General features: G+C 40.2%; 1 protein-coding gene across 1 annotated transcript in view; it reads right to left on the bottom strand.

Annotated features, from left to right (window-relative positions):
• Positions 1-1,740: 1,740 nt before the first annotated feature.
• Positions 1,741-19,109, bottom strand: part of LOC132816940 (solute carrier family 35 member F2-like) — a 65,091-nt gene continuing 47,722 nt past the window's right edge. Inside the window, exons 7-9 of the mRNA XM_060826965.1 lie at positions 17,760-17,914; positions 17,539-17,664; positions 1,741-1,956 (exon numbers count right to left, since the gene is read on the bottom strand). Coding sequence (XP_060682948.1) covers positions 1,741-1,956; positions 17,539-17,664; positions 17,760-17,914 — 497 coding nt within the window. The remainder of the gene's footprint in view (positions 1,957-17,538; positions 17,665-17,759; positions 17,915-19,109) is intronic.

Here is a 19,109-nt window from a genome sequence, read left to right on the forward strand (position 1 = left end):
ACTTTCCGTATTGTCTGTAGCCAGGCCCTGCAGACTTTCATTAATGTGTGATGTCTCTACTTGTAAAAAAAGGAATTATATTTTGGCTGCTAGATTTGCTTCAGAAGCAGTGTATAGTATGTCTCTGCTGTGGCTTGATTTCAGTCTGTGGTTGTAATTGCATCAGGTAAGAATTAAGAAATGATTTTCAAATTTCAGCATTTGCAAAGAGCTCAGCAAGAAGATTCTTGATTATTTTTATATTTCATGGAAAGTATGAAGATTTATGAACATTATAACAAGCTATTTGCATAAAATTGTCCATGTTACTGACAATCCTTATTTTGATAACTTCAAAAGCATCATAAGAAAGAAAAGTATATCATTTTAAATGCACTAATGTTTTTCCTGTTCTTTAGAATGCAAATGTTTCCTGCAATTTGGTTCAAGTTTTGAAAAGCAAAGTGAATATTCAAAAAACATGAAAATGAATGGTTTTAGAATATTGTTGGAGCTATACAGTATGCTAAATAGAATGAAGAAAGAACAGTATAGTTTGCATATTTTATGCACTGTTGCTTCTCAAGGTTGTACAGACCATATGCATCTAAACTAATGTGATGGTGCCCCCTAGAGGAACTGCTTTTGGTAGAGAAAGATTGGTACATTTTTATTATACCATATTTATTCAAAGTTGACATTGTTCAAGTGACATATTTTCGCCTGTATTTCCATTTCTTGTCTACTTAACAGAATAATAGCTTTGCCCAATTCCCATGGGCATAAATTATAGCAACCATGTTATCTGCAGCTTGCCATTCAGAATCACAGGGAGCTCATTTGGTTGCTGGTAGGAGTTACTGTAGTCCAGGTTGCTATTACCCAAGAAAGCTTGACATCCCGACCCCATTCCCCCAAACTCCCAAACCTCCAAGGCCTGGAATCCTCCCTCTCCTTCTGCTTCATGTCCACTATGCTCTATCATGTTTAGAAACCTCCCCTGCCACACCTCCCCACCATCCCAGATTCTGGACTCTCCTTCCAGCTTTCCCTCATCCTTACCAGGCTCTGAACCCTCCCCCCTTGATGGCAGTGGAGTTGGGGACCCCTGGTTATAGGGCAAGTGTGGGTTTAGCACGGGATCCGGCATCAATGGCAGCATTGGCAGCAAAGAGATGGTGTCTGAAGAGTGGCGACTCCTAAGTTGGTAGGTTTGGCGCGGGTGGCGTGGTGGTAGAGGAAGAATGGAGGTGCAGGAATCATGTTCAGGGCTCAGGACCAATGGTGGAGGCAGCAGAATTAAGGTAGACACTCTTTCAGTTATATATTTTTATTTTTAATCTTGAACTATTCAAAATGGTCTCTGGGATGCACAGCTCATCCAATTAGCCCTCCCCCACTTTTTGACTGACCCTTAGCCCATCCTGCCAATTGAAACCCTGAAAAACATTAGGCAGTCATAACATCTGCATCTGTCTAAACTCAACCAATGCCTGAACAAGACAAAAATGTTTCTCCGACTAAGCCAGTAAACAGTCATATTTACATAGAAAGACTGATGTGAGCAAAGGTACTATTTTTGAATCTGAACATGATTGTTGGTTCTGTACTGTAACTGTTTGCACAATATAAAATATAGTTGCCTTATGTTTATTTTAAAAAAGGGACGCTTGTTTACTCTTAAGGAACTTTAATTGTATCTCCGTGTAAAGAAACAGAATAAATGCATTTAAAAACACGACCAGCAGTGCGAAAAGATCTTTACAGTTGCACAACTGTAACCACAGGGTGGTCTGTGGAGGTAAAACGAATAGTAGGTTCTTGGGTATTGATGTAATTTACACGAACAGAGTCATCAAATCCACTGGCTGCAGTTTGATGTTGAATCTGGACCTCGGCAACGTGTGATGGAGTGGTGTTGTAAAGAACAAATCCAACCATAATGATCGCAAATGCCAGGACATACAGTACTGAAAACTAATGAAGAAAAGAATTAAAAATTCAACTATTCTGAGGCTTTTCAATCTTTACATATTAATTCAATTTAAGTAAATCATATATTTGGGGAGTTTAGCAACAATATGAAATGTTTCAACTTCAAGGTTTCTACTTAACAGCACACAGAAGCATTGAAACAAATAAGGAAAGGAGTCAGCCATTCAGTGTCTTGAGCCCACTCTGCCATTCAGTGTGTGTGTGTGTGTGTGTGTGTGTAGTGCAGTGGGGTCACCTGTAGAGTGACATGAACCCAAGGTCCTGGTTGAGGCCATTCCCAGGGGTACTGAACTTGGTTATCAGTATCTGCGTTGTAACCTGTCCCAAAGTCTGCTTTGGAGGACGGTCGCTCGATGGTCCAAGGTCAAATGTCCTCTGGCTAGGAAGGAACACTCCTGTCTGTTGATTGTTGTGCAGTGTCCATTCATCCATTGCTGTAGCCTCTGCTCGGTCTCACCAATGTATCATGCCTCAGGCCATCCTTCCCTGCAGCATATGAGATAGACAATGTTGGCTGAGTCGCATGAGTACCTGCCACGTACATGGTGGGAGGTGTCCCCATGCATAATGGTGGTATCCGTGTCGACATTCTGACACGTCTTGCAGCATCTACCATGACAAGGTTGTATGGAGTTGTCCTGAAAGCTGGGCAGTTTGCTATGAATCTGTTTGAGGTTTGGTGGTTATTTAAGGCGAGAAGTGGAGGTGTGGAGAAGGTGTTCATCCTCATTGATAATGTGTTGCAGGCTGCGAAGAACATGGAGTAGTTTTTCATCTCCTGGGGAGTACTGGACAACGAAAGGTACTCTGTTGGTTGCAGCACATGTCTGTCTCCTGAGGAGGTCATTACGGTTTCTTGCTGTGGCACATCAGAACTGACAGTCGATGAGTTGAGCATCGTACCCTGTTCTTATGAGGGCAACCTTGAGTACTTCCAGGTACCCATCACGTTCCTCCTCAACTGAACAGATCCTCTATGTGTGTAGGGCTTGTCCCTTGGGGATGGCTGTTTTGATATGTTTCAGGTGGAAGCTGGAGAAGTGTAGCATCATGAGGTTATCCGTGGGTTTTCAGTTGAGGAAAGTGCTGAGGTGCCCATTCTTGATGGAGATACATGTGTCCAAGAATGAGACAAATAGGAGAGAATAGACCATGGTGAGTTTGATGGTGGAATGAAACTTGTTGATATGTTTTTTCAGCAATTCTGGCCATGGGTCCAGAGGAAGAAAATGTTGTCAATGTACCTGGTGTATAGTGTTGGTTGGAGGTCCTGTGTAGAGAAGAAATCTTGTTCAAATCTGTGCATGAACATGTTGGCATATTGGGGTGAAAAATTGGTCCCTATGGCTGTTCCATGTGTCTGGATGAAGAACTGGCTGTCAAAGATGAAAATGTTGTGGTCGAGGATAAAACGGATGAGTTGTAGGACTGTGCTTGGAGATTGGCAGTTGTTGATGTTGAGGCTGTTGCCGCAATGTTGTCATTGTGGGAGATGCTGTTGTAGAGTGCTGAAACATACATTATGATGAGAAATGTTCCCGGATCGACTAGTCCGTAGGTGCTGAGTGTCTGTAAGAAATCTGTAGTGTCATGACAGAAGCTAGGGGTCCCCTGTACAATGGGTTTCAAGAGCCTTTGACATAGCCAAAAGGTTCCCAGACAGGGTCCCATTTCCTGATACGATGGGACATCCTGATGTGTTGGCTTTGTGTATCTTCGGAAAGCAGTAGAAGTCACGTTTGAGAAAAGTACGTGGGATGAGGGTGCGTAGAGAACTCTGAAGGACTGGATTCAAAGTTCTGATCAATGTGTTTGCTTGCCTGTAGTGTTCTTGGTTGTTTAGTTGTCGGTACACTTCCTTGCAGTAATCTGTTCTATTCTGAATGAAGATGGCTCCTCCTTTATCTGCTGGTTTGATGACAATGTTGTGATTGGTTTTGAGAGCATGGACGGCATTGCGTTGTGATCGGGTGATGTCCTGCTTCATCTTGTGGGTGCGGCTGATGAATCTGGCATTTATATATTTCCTGACGGTTAAGCATGTATGGTAAGCCCAGGGCAGCGGCCCTCCGGTGGTTTCCAAATTGACTCCTTTTTTGATCTGTCCTCCACGGATCCCTGTGATGACTGTTCCAGTTCCTTAGTGGGTTCACTGGGATCACTGCTAGTGCCTTGAAAGAATTCCCAGAGTCTCTTTCGTCTGATGAATTCATCCAAGTCTGCTGCAAGACTGATGGGGTCCATTTTGGTGGTGGGACAGAAATTGAGACCCCTGCTATGAATTCTTCTGGTTGAAGAGTGTGGTTTGATAAGTTGATGATCGACTTCCCTGCGGTGATAACGTTTTCAACTGTGGTGCCAGTGTGGGCTTGGCTACTGTTGGTGGTGATGCCTGGTTTGTCCAGTTTTTTGTTCTTGGTGTGCACTTCTTGCCTTTAAACAACCACTAAACCTCAAACAGATCATGGTTTGTAGCAAACTACCCGGCTCTCAGGACACTCCATACAACATTGTCACGGTAGACGCTGCCAGATGTGTCAGAGTGTCAACACAGATACCACCATTACACATGGGGGCACCTCCCGCCGTGATGTGGCAGGTACTCGTGTGACTCAGCCAACGTTGTCTATTTCATACAGTGCAGGCAAGGATGCTCTGAGGTATGGTACCAAGTAGAGGCTACGGCAATGGATGAATGGACACCGCACAACAATCAACACCCAGAAGTGTTCCCTTCCAGTTGGAGAACACTTCAGCAGTCCGGCATGTTCAACTTTGGACCAACAGGTGACCCTCATCCAAGGCAGACTTCGGGACAGGCAACAAAGCAAAGTGCCCAAACAGAGGCTGATAGCCAAGTTCCATAGCCAGCGGGATGGTCTCAACCAGGACCTTGGGTTCATGTCACTCTACAGGTGACCACACACACACACCCCTACTCATGCAGACCCTCTCTTATACACAAGCTCTCACTCACACTCACACACGTACACACACACTCTCTCACAGACACTCATAATGCCCCCGCCCCACCCCCACCTCCCCATACATACACACACACACACACACAAGTTTGTGAGGTGAATTTGTACTTGCAGAATTAAATTTTATTTTGCTCAAAAACTGCCTGAATCCATGTAAGATTTTGTAAATCTGGTTTTTAAGATTAGAATCAATCTGAACATTGTGGCACAGACAGCTTCACACAGGGCACCTCACACCTTAAATGCATTATCTGGGCCAACATGACATCAATTGCTAAAGTTCACTTGAGAATGTAACTTTTAAAAAGTTCTGGGATTTACATATGAAAGAACTGAAACCAACATGTTCATTGTAAAAGATGAGAGACTTAACAAACAATCCAGATCTTTTTCAATATATAATTTCAATTACATCACATTGTAAACTTTTGCTATAAATTTTGTGTCTTATGATCTTATATTCAACCACCTGATGAAGGAGCAGTGCTACGAAAACTAGTGCTTCCAATTAAACCTGTTGGACTATAACCTAGTGTTGTGTGATTTTTAACTTTGTACATCCCAGTTCAATAGCGGCATCTGCAAAGTTTGAAATAGATTATCTTCTTCTCATCACTCACACTCCTGTAGTTTTGTGTCATAAGCAAACTTGGAAATATTACACTTGATTAACTTATCCAAATAATTGATATCAATTGCGAATATCTGAAATCCAATCTAATTTGTGATACCCCAATTGTTATTGCTTTGCATTCTGAAAGTTACCCACTTATTCCCACTCTCCGCGAAAAAATTCTTAGTCCATGCCAATATATTGTCAATCATGTGCTTCAATTTGGCACAATAACCTATTTTGTGGGACTTGATCACATCACTAGTTCACCCTCACCTATTGTATTAGTTACTTCTTCAAAACATTCCAATAGATTTATCAAACACCATTTCTCTTTCATAATCCACATTGACTTTGTGTAATTTCTTTGGTATTTTCCAAGCGGATTTTTTAATCACATTTTTTATAATGTTGTCCAGCATTTTGCATATCAGTGATGTTGGAGTAACCAGTCTTTAATTCACCATTTTTTCTTTGCCTTCTTTTTAAACAGTGAGATCACATTTTCCACCCTTCAGTCTGCTGGGACAATTCCAGAATCTGCAGAATTTTGGAAGATGACAGACAACGTGGCCTTAATTTCCATGAGCACTCTTTTAATACTCCAACATGTAGATTATCAAACCCTGGAGATTTATCAGTTGTTAAGTCCCATTAATTTCTCCAGCACTTTTTTTTTATGAATTCTAATTTTTAGGCCACTTTTGGGTTACTGCATTCAATTCTGATCCTCCTGCTAGAGATAGGATGTTATGAAACTTGAAAGGGTTCAAAAAGATTTACAAGCATATTGCCAGGGTTGAAGGCTTGAGTTATAAGGAGAGGCTAAATAGGCTGGGCTATATTCTCTGGTGTGTTGAAGGCTGAAGAGTGACTTAATAAAGGTTTGTAAAATCATGAGGGGCATAGGGTGAATAACCAAAGTCTTTTTCCCCAGAGTGGGATGTCCAAACTGAAGAGCATAGGTTTAAGGTGAGAGGGGAAAGATTTAAAAGGAACCTAAGGGGCAACTTTTTCATGCAGACAGTGGTGCATGCATGGAAAGAGCTGCCCGAGGAAAGTGGTGGAGGCTAATACAATTACAACATTTAAAAGGCATTGGTATATGAATAGAAAGGGTTTGAAGAGATATGGGCCAAGTGCTGGCAAATGGGATATCTGGTCGGCATGGATGAGTTGGACCAAAGGGTCTGTTTCCATGCTGTATACCTCCATAACTCTATGACTCTAATTTCCTTAAGTGCCTCCTAGCCAAAAGATCCTTCCTTTCTTAGCACTTTTGGTAAATTATTTGTGATTTCAATTGTGAAGACAGGACAAAAGTAATTACATAAATGTTCTGTCATTTCCTTGTTCTCCATTATCAATTCTTCGATTTCAGACACTAAAAAGGTCTACATTCGTCCTCACTAATTTTTTTTTGTTTTGATAGCGTTATAGAAGCTCTTACTGTCCACTTTTATGTGTCTTAAAATTTACTCTTATACTTTTTTCACGTCATGGCCCTCTGCTGAATTCTAAATTGTTCTCAGTCCTCAAGCTTGCTAATTTTTCAGTTGTATTAGTTTGACCAAAATGAAATTATAACTAAAATAAAACTGAGCACATGAGATACAGAATTCAGAAACAGAATTTCAGATATTGTAAGCTGTATGAGATAAGACCTTCTCTACATAAAAACCCACCTCTCAAGTCTGAAATTCAGAAATGTCTATTAGCAGTTTGCAGTCTATGATACTTTTCAGATAGTTTCTTTTTAATGTAGAAGCATAAGAATGATTAATTAAATATGTAACTATGGTAACTATTGTGCAATGCATTCCATCCACAAATAGACACAGCTGAGAACAGATTCAAGAATTAACCTTTAATAGTTATCTTAAAAAAACAGGGAAGAATTTTAATGGTAACCTTTCATATTAGTTGACTGGTTGATATAAAGTGGTGTATTAGATCACAGTAGGAGGTTGATGTTAATCGCAGTAGTGACTTGATATTTTTCTTTTGGTTTCCATGGCATCCTCCTACACACTGCTACTGGGAGACACCAACCTTTGCACCATTCTGTAATTATCTAACCGAGAAAACAGCCTGAGATCTGTTACTGGGGATGTAATCTTTAATTGTCGATACTATGCCAAGCACCTTAGAACAACTATATGATCTTCTAACAATAAAATCTAAAGATAAATTAAATGCAATATGATCAAAAACTGTGGGTGCATCAGTTAGGTTGACTTATGAACACAGAATACTGATTGCAATTATGCCACATAATGATGTTGCAACATCATGAATTATTGAATCTTCAGTTATTTCTTCATTCAGAGTTCGCAAATGAACAAAAAGTTAATTTTCAAAGGAAGTCATGTGCATGGACTTCAATGTTACTAATCAAGTTATGAAGTATCAAAAAGAAATACCATTTTTGTCATATTTATTTTCATTTCCTCCAGTAGTTCTCTACATTTGTTTAGTCTTGTCCATTGTTCTCTCAATAACGACAAAGGACCCATCAATGGCAATCCTAGAATCCCTTCAATGTGGGTACAGGCCATTGATTCATCAAGTCCACATTTACCCTATCCCTGCAATTTAACAATTCCCATGGCCAATCCTAACCTGTAAATTTTGGACTATGGGAGGAAATCAGAGCACCTGAAGGAAACCACACAAACACAGGAGAATGTGCAAACTCCACATAGACAGTCACCTGAGAGTGGAATCAAGCCCAGGTCCTTGGTATTGTGAGGTAGCAGTGCTAGCCTACTGAGCCACTGTACACATGAGAAAGAGACAGCTTGTGATGACTAAATAAAGACTTTCTATCCCAGGATTAGAATCGCATTCAGGTAATGCCAATTTATGCAAAACTTTGGAGAGTGAAATTCAAGTGGTCTGAAGTGAAGAATTATTGTTAGTAAACTGCAATTTAATAGTGGCTGATGAAATGAATTCCCAGAGTACTGAAAATGGAAATTCACTGATTTAAGTTTGATTTGGATTTATGCTTTTAGCTTCTTCTCAAGAGTTTTGTTCAAAACTGGAGAGAAGAATAAATCAAGTTACTATCAACCACAAGTCTATTAACTATTAACTGACTTCCTTAGGATCTACAAATTGAGTTAAAATTGGTGAGAAATGTTAAATACAAGTTTTAATTCAAGGACAGCCAGCAGATTTGTTGAAGCGAAATCTTGTTTGATAATTAAGAACATATGAAATAGAAGCAGAGGCAAGGCATTCAGCCTGTAAGTTTACACCACCATTCAATGAGATCTTTGATTGCAACACCATTTTTCTGCACTATCCCCATTTCCCTGTTTTAATATGCAAAAAGCCATCAATTTCTATCTTGAACATGCAATGACTGAGCCTTCACAGCCCTCTGAGTGAAAAATTCCAAAGATTCACCACTTCTGAGTAAGGAAATTCATCCTCATCTCAATCCTAAAAGGTTGTCCCTTATTCTGAGGCTGTGTCTCATGGTTCTAGACTCCCCTGGTCAGGAGGAACACCTTTCCTGCATATACCCTGTCAATCCCTGTAAAAATTGTGTATGTTTGAGTGAGATCCTATCTCTTCTTTTATTTGTATCATGAGATATAGGTGTCACTGCCTAAGCCAGCATTTATTTATGTGCCACCCAAAAAATAACCAGTTACCAGAAGAAACAAAAAGGTGACTTTGCATCTTTCAACCCATTGTTGGCATCTGGTTGTCCTTGAGAATGTGGTAGTGAGCTGCCTTCTTGAACTGCTGCATTCCTTGTGGTGCAGGATCATTCACAGTGCTGTTAGGAAGGAAGTCCAGGATTTTAACACAGTGGCACTGAAGGATCAGCAAGTTAGTTCCATCAGAATGTATGTGCCTTGGAAGAAACTTGCAAATGCTGTTGTTCCCAATCATCTGCTGCCCACCTCCTTCAAGGTGGTAAAAGTCATGGGTTTCAAAGATATTGCCTAAGGATTCTTGGTGCTGTTATTGTAGTGCATCTTGTGGATAATACACTGAGGACTGGTAGGAGAGTGAGTAGATGTTTGTAGATGTGGTGCCAGTCAAACATGCTGCTTTGTTCTAGACAGTATCAATGATATGAATGCTATCCAGGTCTTACAGCAATATGGCCATGGACTGTTTCAGTATTGGAGGACCCACAAATGAGACAGAACATGATGCTATTATCACTGAACATTTTCACTTCCCACATTATGGTGGGAGGAATGGTCACTGATAAAACAGCTGTAGATGGTTGGGCCTAGGACACTGTCCTGAGAAACTCCTGCAGTGATGACCTGTGGCTGTGGTGATTCTGCTAGTCTCCAGAGAATGTAGACCCAGACTATTTCTGCCTTCTTCAAAGGACAATAGCCTTATTCCAGAAATTTGTTTGGAGAACCTTCATTATACTGTCTCTATGCCAAGTCTGTCTTTCTATGGGCAAGGAGACCAAACCCACACACACTTCTCCAGGTGTGACCTCAGTCAGACTCTATATATGCAATAGTCTTTTGAAGAGCACCCTGATTGGATAAATGAAAGATGTCTATATTTTAGCTTTCAAAGCGCTCTCACAAGAAAAACTCAGGTCCGTGATCTAACAGAAATGTTGGTTGACAGACAAGAAAAAAATAGGCAAGTTAAGGTGGATGTGTATTTGGAGGAGGGTTGGAAGGGTCAGTAAAGGGCCAGTTTTGTTCTCAGTATACACAGATGGTTTATAGTTGAGTATTGGGAATACAATTATGAAAATGATGTAGAACAGAGATCTATGGTTTAAGTACACAATTCCATGAAGGTGAGACCATAGGTAGAAAAAATTATTTTCTAAAGTACTAATCATATTTTGGCTTTTAATATGAAGCATAGGATACGGTATGATAAAATTGCACAATACATTGATTAACCCATACTTAGAAATGAGGTTGGCTGTTTATTTCTACCATACTGGCTGTCCTTCTGTAAATCAATTAAAAGCACTCCTTCATGCTTCAAGATATTTGAGGAACAGTTAAAAATTATTGAACCATATGACGGTGGTAATGACCTTTCTTCAATATTGTATAGGAGAATGTTGCCTGAATACCATTAGAGTTTCTTGGTCAAAATACATTTGAATAAGTGTCCACGCTGACACAAGTTAGGTTTGATATCACTGATATGCAAATTTAGAAAGTTAATGAAAACTGATAGAATTTGAAGGATGCTGATGGAGTTCCTCAGAAGTTGATAGCTTGAAAGAAGCTATGCATATAGTTCATTGCAGATACAGCCAAAGTGTTAGGCCGAATGTGACAGGACAAGGGTTTATTCTAGTCTAAGCAGCAGGCATACATAACATTTCATCACTTTTATTGCCCTGTAGTGCTGAAAGTCTGCATATTATGTGGGCGTGCTTCGCAGAACAGTTTGGTTTTTAATACACGATATGATGTAGATACTGATGTTTTGGAGAGATTACTGTGAAACTGAACCTCATTTTAATTGTAAATGAAAACAGTTACACTATGCTATAATTCCAACTCCTCTTACTTTGTTTCTGAACTTTGTCATTCTACAGTGATAGCAATTATTAAATCATAACAGCTCATGTACTCATGAAGAGAACATCTTCTTTATGTCAAAACTTAACCATTGGAACCAGCATATATGGACGTAGACATTGAAAAATTCTTTTCACAAAAATAACAAGGTTTTGGAAACTGCATTTTTCAGCTTATTAGTCATATCGACTTTCTAAGGGTGAAGCTAAAATGAACAAGCCGTAACTCAAACTCTGAGAAGCCATTAGCTCACTTGAAAGCAATGTCTGATTCGTTCCAAACCTACTCTTCAGCAATCCTGATTCTCAAAGGATCCAGCCTCAACTTCAAAATGATCTGACTGGATTATACTTACAACCTCCACTGCTGGTCAAAAGCTATCTTTTCTTGTTAAACATGAACAGGTTGTCACTTGACTGGGCAATCATTACCGATGTACTTCAAAGCTGTAACAAAGGATTCAACAATTTCATCATCTACATACAGCTTTTGATCATGTTGTCCAGAAACACAAATTTCACAGTTTCTGTTCAAGATGGTCCAACGTTGAGGTTTTGGATCAAAGCTTTAATCTTGATATTTACCACTAATAAAACTCTCATTCACTTAACGGAACATCACCCAGACACCTCTGATGTAGATGCTCATGTTGGGAGCCAAGCAAAGTTCCAACCTAAAATGTTCCAAAAAAGTCTAAGGCCAACAGCTAATGTTTTCTAGTTGAGTTAAGTCCAACACTGCCACATTTTCCTTCACTGGATAAGAACAAAAGTGAATCCATCTTTGTCAGCTCCTCTCAGTTTAAAGTCCTTCGTGTGTTCATGAGGCATAAGGTTTTAATCTGAAACCGCACTTGTTTAGTTAGTGCCTTGAATCACCAGTAGACATGAATGCCGAACAATCTGTTTGCCTTTGGTCCCATTAGCATCTTAAGGCCTTCTCTCCCATTAGCATCTTACTTAACTGCTATCTTTAGGATGTTTGTAATATCCTCCAGTTTGAAGAATGAAGCAAGATATTTCTTTGAGCTATCTGTCATTTTTCTGTTCCTAGTTATTAATTCCCAAGTCATGTCTTCCAAGGGTCCAATACTTACTTTAGTGACTCTCTTTCATCCACCGACTTATTCCTCAGTCTATTTTTACAACCAACTTCAAAACATTTTCTTCATACCTGTCAACTGTTCAAGTTGAAGACAATGGTTTGAGACCCTAGTTGTTCTCCCTTAAACTGAATTTGAAATTCTACCATGTTCTACCTCCTAAATTATCCTTAATTATGCAATCTCTTATTAATCCAACTTCATTACACACTGCTTGATCTAAACAACCTATTCCTGAGTAAGTTTACTATGTGCAGCTCTAAGAAACAATCCCTGATACATTCTACAAATCTTACTTCCATGTCATCCTTGCCATCTGATTTGTCAGTCAATAGCATATTAAGAGCATCCATGACAGTTGTATGCCCTTCTTACACACTTTCATTATTTCTTGATTTATCCAACAATGAAGCAACTCTTTGGGGGCCTATAGATGACTCCAACATGTGACTTCTTTCCCTTTCCACAATTCTTTTTTTTATTTGCTCATGGGACATGTGTGTCATTGGCTGGGCCAGCATTTATTACCCATCCCTTGTTGCCCTTGAGAAGGTGATGGTGAGCTGCCTTCTTAAAATAACTGCAGTCCATGTGCGCTAGGCTAGACCCACATGCCATTATGAGGGGATTCCAGGATTTTAACCTAAATTGATTCCATATCATGATCTATTGTATCTTTGTCACTATTCATCACTGCACTGAAGCTTTCTTTCATTAACATAGAGTCATAGAGATGTAAAGTATGGAAACAAACCCTTCGGTCCAACCTGTCCATGCCAACCAGATATCCCAACCCAATCTAGTCCCATCTGCCAGCTCCCGGCACATACCCCTCCAAACCCTTTCTATTCATATACTCATCCAAATGCCTCTTAAATGCTACAATTGTACCAGCCTCCACTACATCCTCTGGCAGCTCATTCCATACACGTACCACCCTCTGCGTGAAAACGTTGCCCCTTAGGTCTCTTTCCCCTCTCACCCTAAACCTATGCCCTCTAGTTCTGGACTCCCAGACACCAGTGAAGAGACTGTCTATTAATCCTATCCATGCCCCTCAATTTTGTAAACCTCTAAGGTCACCCCTCAGCCTCCGATGCTCCAAGGAAAACAGCCCCAGCCTGTTCAGCCTCTCCCTATAGCTCAAATCCTCCAACTCTGGTAACATCCTTGTACATCTTTTCTGAACCCTTTCAAGTTTCACAACATTTTTCCGATAGGATGGAGACCAGAATTGCACGCAATATTCCAACAGTGGCCTAACTAATGTACTGTACAGCCGCAACATGACCTCCCAACTCCTGTACGCAATACTCTGACCGATAAAGGAAAGCATACCAAACGCCTTCGTCACTATCCTATCTACCTGTGACTCCACTTTCAAGGAGCTATGAACCTGCACTCCAAGGTCTCTTTGTTCAGCAACACTCCCTAAGACCTTACCATTAAGTGCATAAATCCTGCTAAGATTTGCTTTCCCAAAATGCAGCACCATGCATTTATCTGAATTAAACTCCATCTGCCACTTCTCAGCCCATTGGCCCATCTGGTCAAGATCCTGTTGTAATCTGAGGTAATCTTCCTCGCTGTCCACTACACTCCAAATTTGGTGTCATCTGCAAACTTACTTACTGTACCTCTTATGCTTGCATCCAAATCATTTACGTAAATGACAAAAAGTAGAGGGCCCAGCACCGATCCTTGTGGCTCTCCACTGGTCACAGGCCTCCAGTCTGAAAAACAACCCTCCAACACCACTGTCTTCTACCTTTGAGCCAGTTCTGTATCCAAATGGCTAGTTCTCCCTGTATTCCATGAGATCTAACCTTGCTAACCAATCTCCCATGGGGAACCTTGTCGAATGCCTTACTGAAGTCCATATAGATCACATGTACGCTCTGCCCTCAACCTTCTTTGTTACTTCTTCAAAAACCTCAATCAAGTTTGTGAGACATGATTTCCCATGCGCAAAGCCATGTTGACTATCCCGAATCAGTCCTTGCCTTTCCAAATACACGTACATCCTGTCCCTCAGGATTCCCTCCAACAGCTTGCCCACCACCGACATCAGGCTCACTGGTGTATAGTTCACTGGCTTGTCTTTACCACCTTTCTTAAACAGTGGCACCACGTTCGCCAACCTCCAGTGTTCCAGCGCCTCACCTGTGACTATCGGTGATACAAATATCTCAGCAAGAGGCCCAGCAATCACTTCTCTAGCTTCCCTACAGAGTTCTCGGGTACACCTGATCAGGTCGTGGGGATTTATCCACCTTTAACTGTTTCAAGACATCCAGCACTTCCTCCTCTGTAATCTGGACATTTTGCAAGATGTCACCATCTATTTCCCTAGTCTATATCTTCCATACACTTTTCCACAGTAAATACTGATGCAAAATATTCATTTAGTGTCTCCCCCATTTTCTGTGGCTCCACACAAAGGCCGCCTTTGAGGGGACCTATTCTCTCCCTAGTTACCCTTTTGTCCTTACTATATTTATAAAAACCCATTTGGATTCTCCTTAATTCTATTTGCCAAAGCTATCTCATGTCCCCTTTTTGCCCTCCTGATTTCCCTCTTAAGTATACTCCTACTTCCTTTATACTCTAAGGATTCTTTCGATCTATCCTGTCGATACCTAACATATGCTTCCTTTTTTCTTAACCAAACCATCAATTTCTTTAGACATCCAGAATTCTCTATACCTACCAGCCTTCCCTTTCACCCTGACAGGAATACATTTTCTCTGGATTCTTGTTATCTCATTTCTGAAGGCTTCCTATTTTCCAGCCATCATTTTACCTGTGAACACCTGCCTCCAATCAGCTTTCGAAAGTTCTTGCCTAATACTGTCAAAATTGGCCTTTCTCCAATTTAGAACTTCAATTTTTAGATCTGGTCTATTCTTTTCCATCATTATTCCAAAATGAATTGAATTATGGTCGCTGGCCCCAAAGTGCTCCCCCACTGACTCCTCAGTCACCAGCCTCCCTTATTTCCCAAGAGTAGGTCAAGTTTTGCACCTTCTCTCGTAGGTACATCCACATACTGAATCAGAAAATTGTCTTGTACGCACTTAACAAATTCCTCTCCATCTAAATCTTTAACACTATGGCAGTCCCAGTTGATGTTTGGAAAGTTAAAATCTCCTACCATAACCACCCTATTATTCTTACAGATAGCTGAGATCTCCTTACAAGTTTGTTTCTCAATTTCCCTCTGACGATTAGGGGGTCTATAATACAATCCCAATAAGGTGATCATCCCTTTCTTATTTCTCAGTTCCACCCAGATAACTTCCCTGGATGTATTTCCGGGAATATCCTCCTTCAGCACAGCTGTAATGCTATCCCTTATCAAAAAGGCCACTCGCCCTCCTCTCTTGCCTCCCTTTCTATCCTTCCTGTAGCATTTGTATCCTGGGACATTAAGCTGCCAGTTGTGCCCATCCCTGAGCCACTTTTCTGTAATTGCTATGATATCCCAGTCCCATGTTCCTAACCATGCCCTGAGTTCATCTGCCTTCCCTGTTAGGCCCCTTGCATTGAAATAAATGCAGTTTAATTTATTAGTCCTACCTTGTCCCTACCTACCCTGACTGTTTGACTCACTTCTGTTCAAAACTGTACTCGTCTCAGATCGAATGTTTTCCTCACTATCTCCCTGGGTCCCACCCCCCAACCTTACTAGTTTAAATCCTCCCGAGCAGTTCTATCAAATTTCCCTGCCAGTATATTAGTCCCCTTCCAATTTAAGTGCAATCCGTCCTTCTTGTCCAGGTCACTTCTACCCCAAAATATATTCCAATGATCCAAAAATGTGAAGCCTTCTCCCATACACCAGCTTCTCAGCCATGCATTCATCTGCTCTATCCTCCTATTCCTGCCCTCACTAGCTTGTAGATATTACTACCCTTGAGGACATCCTTTTTAAATTTCTTGTGGAGCATCAAGTATCCTTGAATATTGACTTCCCAGTCTTGTTCACCCTGCAACTACATCTCCATAATATCTAATAAGTCATATTCATTTACTTCTATTTGTGCCATCAATTCAGCCATCATGTTACAAATGCTTTGTGCATTCAGATAAAGAACCTTGACTTCTTACCTTTATTTCACGGATTTTAATTTCTGCATAAATTCTCTACCCTTCCTCACACTTTGATTATCATTTGCCTTTTTACTATCTTCCACTTCTGCTTTCATTTTTCATTTTGATTTTTTAAAAAATTCCCTTCAGTTGAACCTCTCCATTAATTTTAAAGACCCTACCTACAGCTCTAGTTATATGCATCATCAGGACATTGATGCCAGTCTGGTATAAGTAGAGCCTGTCCCAACAGAACAGCTCTTTCTTTCCCCAGTATCGGTGCCAATCCCCAATGAATTGGAATCAGAAACCATTTCTCTTACACTAATCCATGAGCCATGCAGTTACCTCCCTAATCTTATTTACCTCACGGCGATTTGCCTGTGGATCAAGTAGCAATTCTGAGATTGTGTTTCTGCTTTTTAAATTAGCCCAGAGCCTCTCATAATCCATCATTAGAACTTCTTTCCTAGTTCTCCAATGTCATTGTTATCTATGTAGACCATAACAACTGGATCTTTCCTCTCCCACTCCAAGTTCCACACCAACCCAGAAGAGATATCCTTAACCCTGGGCACAAAAACCCATCAATCACCGACCCGTTTTCCTGTGCTGTCATACTCAGCTTCACAAGTTAAAAACAAGTTGGGAGGAAATCTCTGTTGCCAGTTTTGATCTCTTGCCTTCCTCATGCAGGTCCATTCTTTTCTATATGAAGCTGCCTGCTCCACTCTCTACAGGGCTGCTTTTAATGTTGCTGTCTCCACTCTGTCCTGTTCTTTATAAAGATATCGCGCCCAGGCTCTCTCATACTGTTCTTTTCTCATGTTTCAAGAGCTGCTTTCCCCACTCTCATACTATTTCAAAAGTTATTGTCCTGTCTCTTTCCTGCTCTTTAAAAAGCTATTATCCTCATTCACTCCCGCTCTTTATGAAGCTGCTGTCTTTGCTCTTTCCCACAGTCCTTTGAAGCTGCAGTCTCCTCTCTCTCTAACAATGTTTCAGAAGCTGCTATCCTCAGATTCTTTTCAGTTGTTAATGAAGCTGCAAACACTGCTTTCTCCTCCACTTTTCCAGAACCTGCTGTTCCCATGCTCTAACACTGTTCAGAAACTGCTATCTCTGTACTTTTGTGCTGTTTCAGGAGCTGCTTTCCCTGTGCTCTCTCGTCTTTTATGAAGCTGCTGTCCTTGCTTTCTAGCACTGTTTGAGAAGTTACTGCCTTCATACTCTCTCTAACTCCTTACAAAGCTGCCGTCCCTGCTGTATCTCACTATTGCAGAAGCTGCTATTCCCGTTCTCCCCGAGCGGTTTTATAGGAAAGTCCAGTTCATATGAAAAGTAAAGTAAATAGCCCTTAAATAATCAGAAGAATGTGTTACATACAAAATGAAATAAAATTAGAATATGCTCCCATTTACTAATTCAATTTTTCTTGAAGGGTTGCTCACCTTGTAGTGGAATAAGAAAATCCCAAAGAAGATGCTGTAGAGGTCTGCAGTTAGGATCGCAAGATTGACTGAGGTGGCGTTGCTGATCTTAATCACAAGTGGCAGGAAGCTATACCATCCAAACATGCAAACAGCAAAGGCAGTGAACAATAATACTGGCAGGAAAAGAATAAAATATGTTTATCAAAATATGTTTATCTCAGATCATGAAATTGTCAATCATGTTTTTATGTAGTCAGACTAGATGCAATCTTTTAAGAGGTTTAAAATGGCATTCCCTACTTATGCTGTTTTTTGAATTTTAAAACAACTATCAATTGGTTCTCTTATCAGCAGATTTATGTACTCATCACAATTTCTATCAGTGTTTCAAATGATGCTATTTCATAGATTAATTTGCATACTTTAATCGTCTTTATGTTAGAATATTGCTGGCTTTGATGGAAATGCACAAAATACTTCAGTGCCAATTTTTACTCCAAATTAGAAATTTAGCTGTGATGTTAGACTATTAGTGGTCAGAACATCTTGCTATGAATTTCCAATATTCATTGTCAACAGTCAAGGCCAGCAGACAACATTTACCATTGCTTTGTATTACATTTCTAATGTAAAACACCGTCTTTTGGTTGTTAGTATTGATTTTACAGTTTTTGTCCCCTTGCTGCTTCACCAAAAGAAATATTGAGATCAATCAATGCATTATTACTTTCAAGGTAGACTGAACAAACACTTGGTGGGACACATTTTGATGCAAACTAATAAGTTGTTTCATTTTGCCGTAAAGGCAGATCTAGTTCAACTCGATAAATTCAATCGATGCAACTCATCTTCTACATTACAGTTTCTTGCTTTGAAGATTTTTCCTTTTAAAAACCTGACTGGCTTTGTTTCTTTATTCAAAGCCAAAAGCAGCTTGCCAAACACTTTCAAAACAGTGTGTGAATCAATAAATGTAGGGTGTTAGTTATTAATGAGGCAAGTTATCAAATTGATAATTGTCAACATTCTGCTAACAGGGAATGTGCCACATCAGGAACCTAAATGTTATTTCTCAAATGCAACAGTAATTTTCCTGAAATAAGTGACAATTGTTTTGAGAATATTTATCACAGGCAAGTGACAATTATCTGATAATAGGAAAAAGTGATAAAGAACTTGCCTTCTCTTTAATTCTGGTTCAAGAAGCAATTCTGTACTATCAACTGAGACAGCTAATCCTATGAAATCTGTCCTGTGTATATCATAAAATGAATTCCAAATTTAAAATCAGGTTCAAGACGGTATTTTGCCTATTCAATCTGTCTAACGACCAGAGAAATTCTGCACAGAAAGTGATGGAACGATCGA

The sequence above is a fragment of the Hemiscyllium ocellatum genome, chromosome 6, assembly GCF_020745735.1.
Source record: "Hemiscyllium ocellatum isolate sHemOce1 chromosome 6, sHemOce1.pat.X.cur, whole genome shotgun sequence".
Classification (NCBI taxonomy): Eukaryota; Metazoa; Chordata; class Chondrichthyes; order Orectolobiformes; family Hemiscylliidae; genus Hemiscyllium; species Hemiscyllium ocellatum.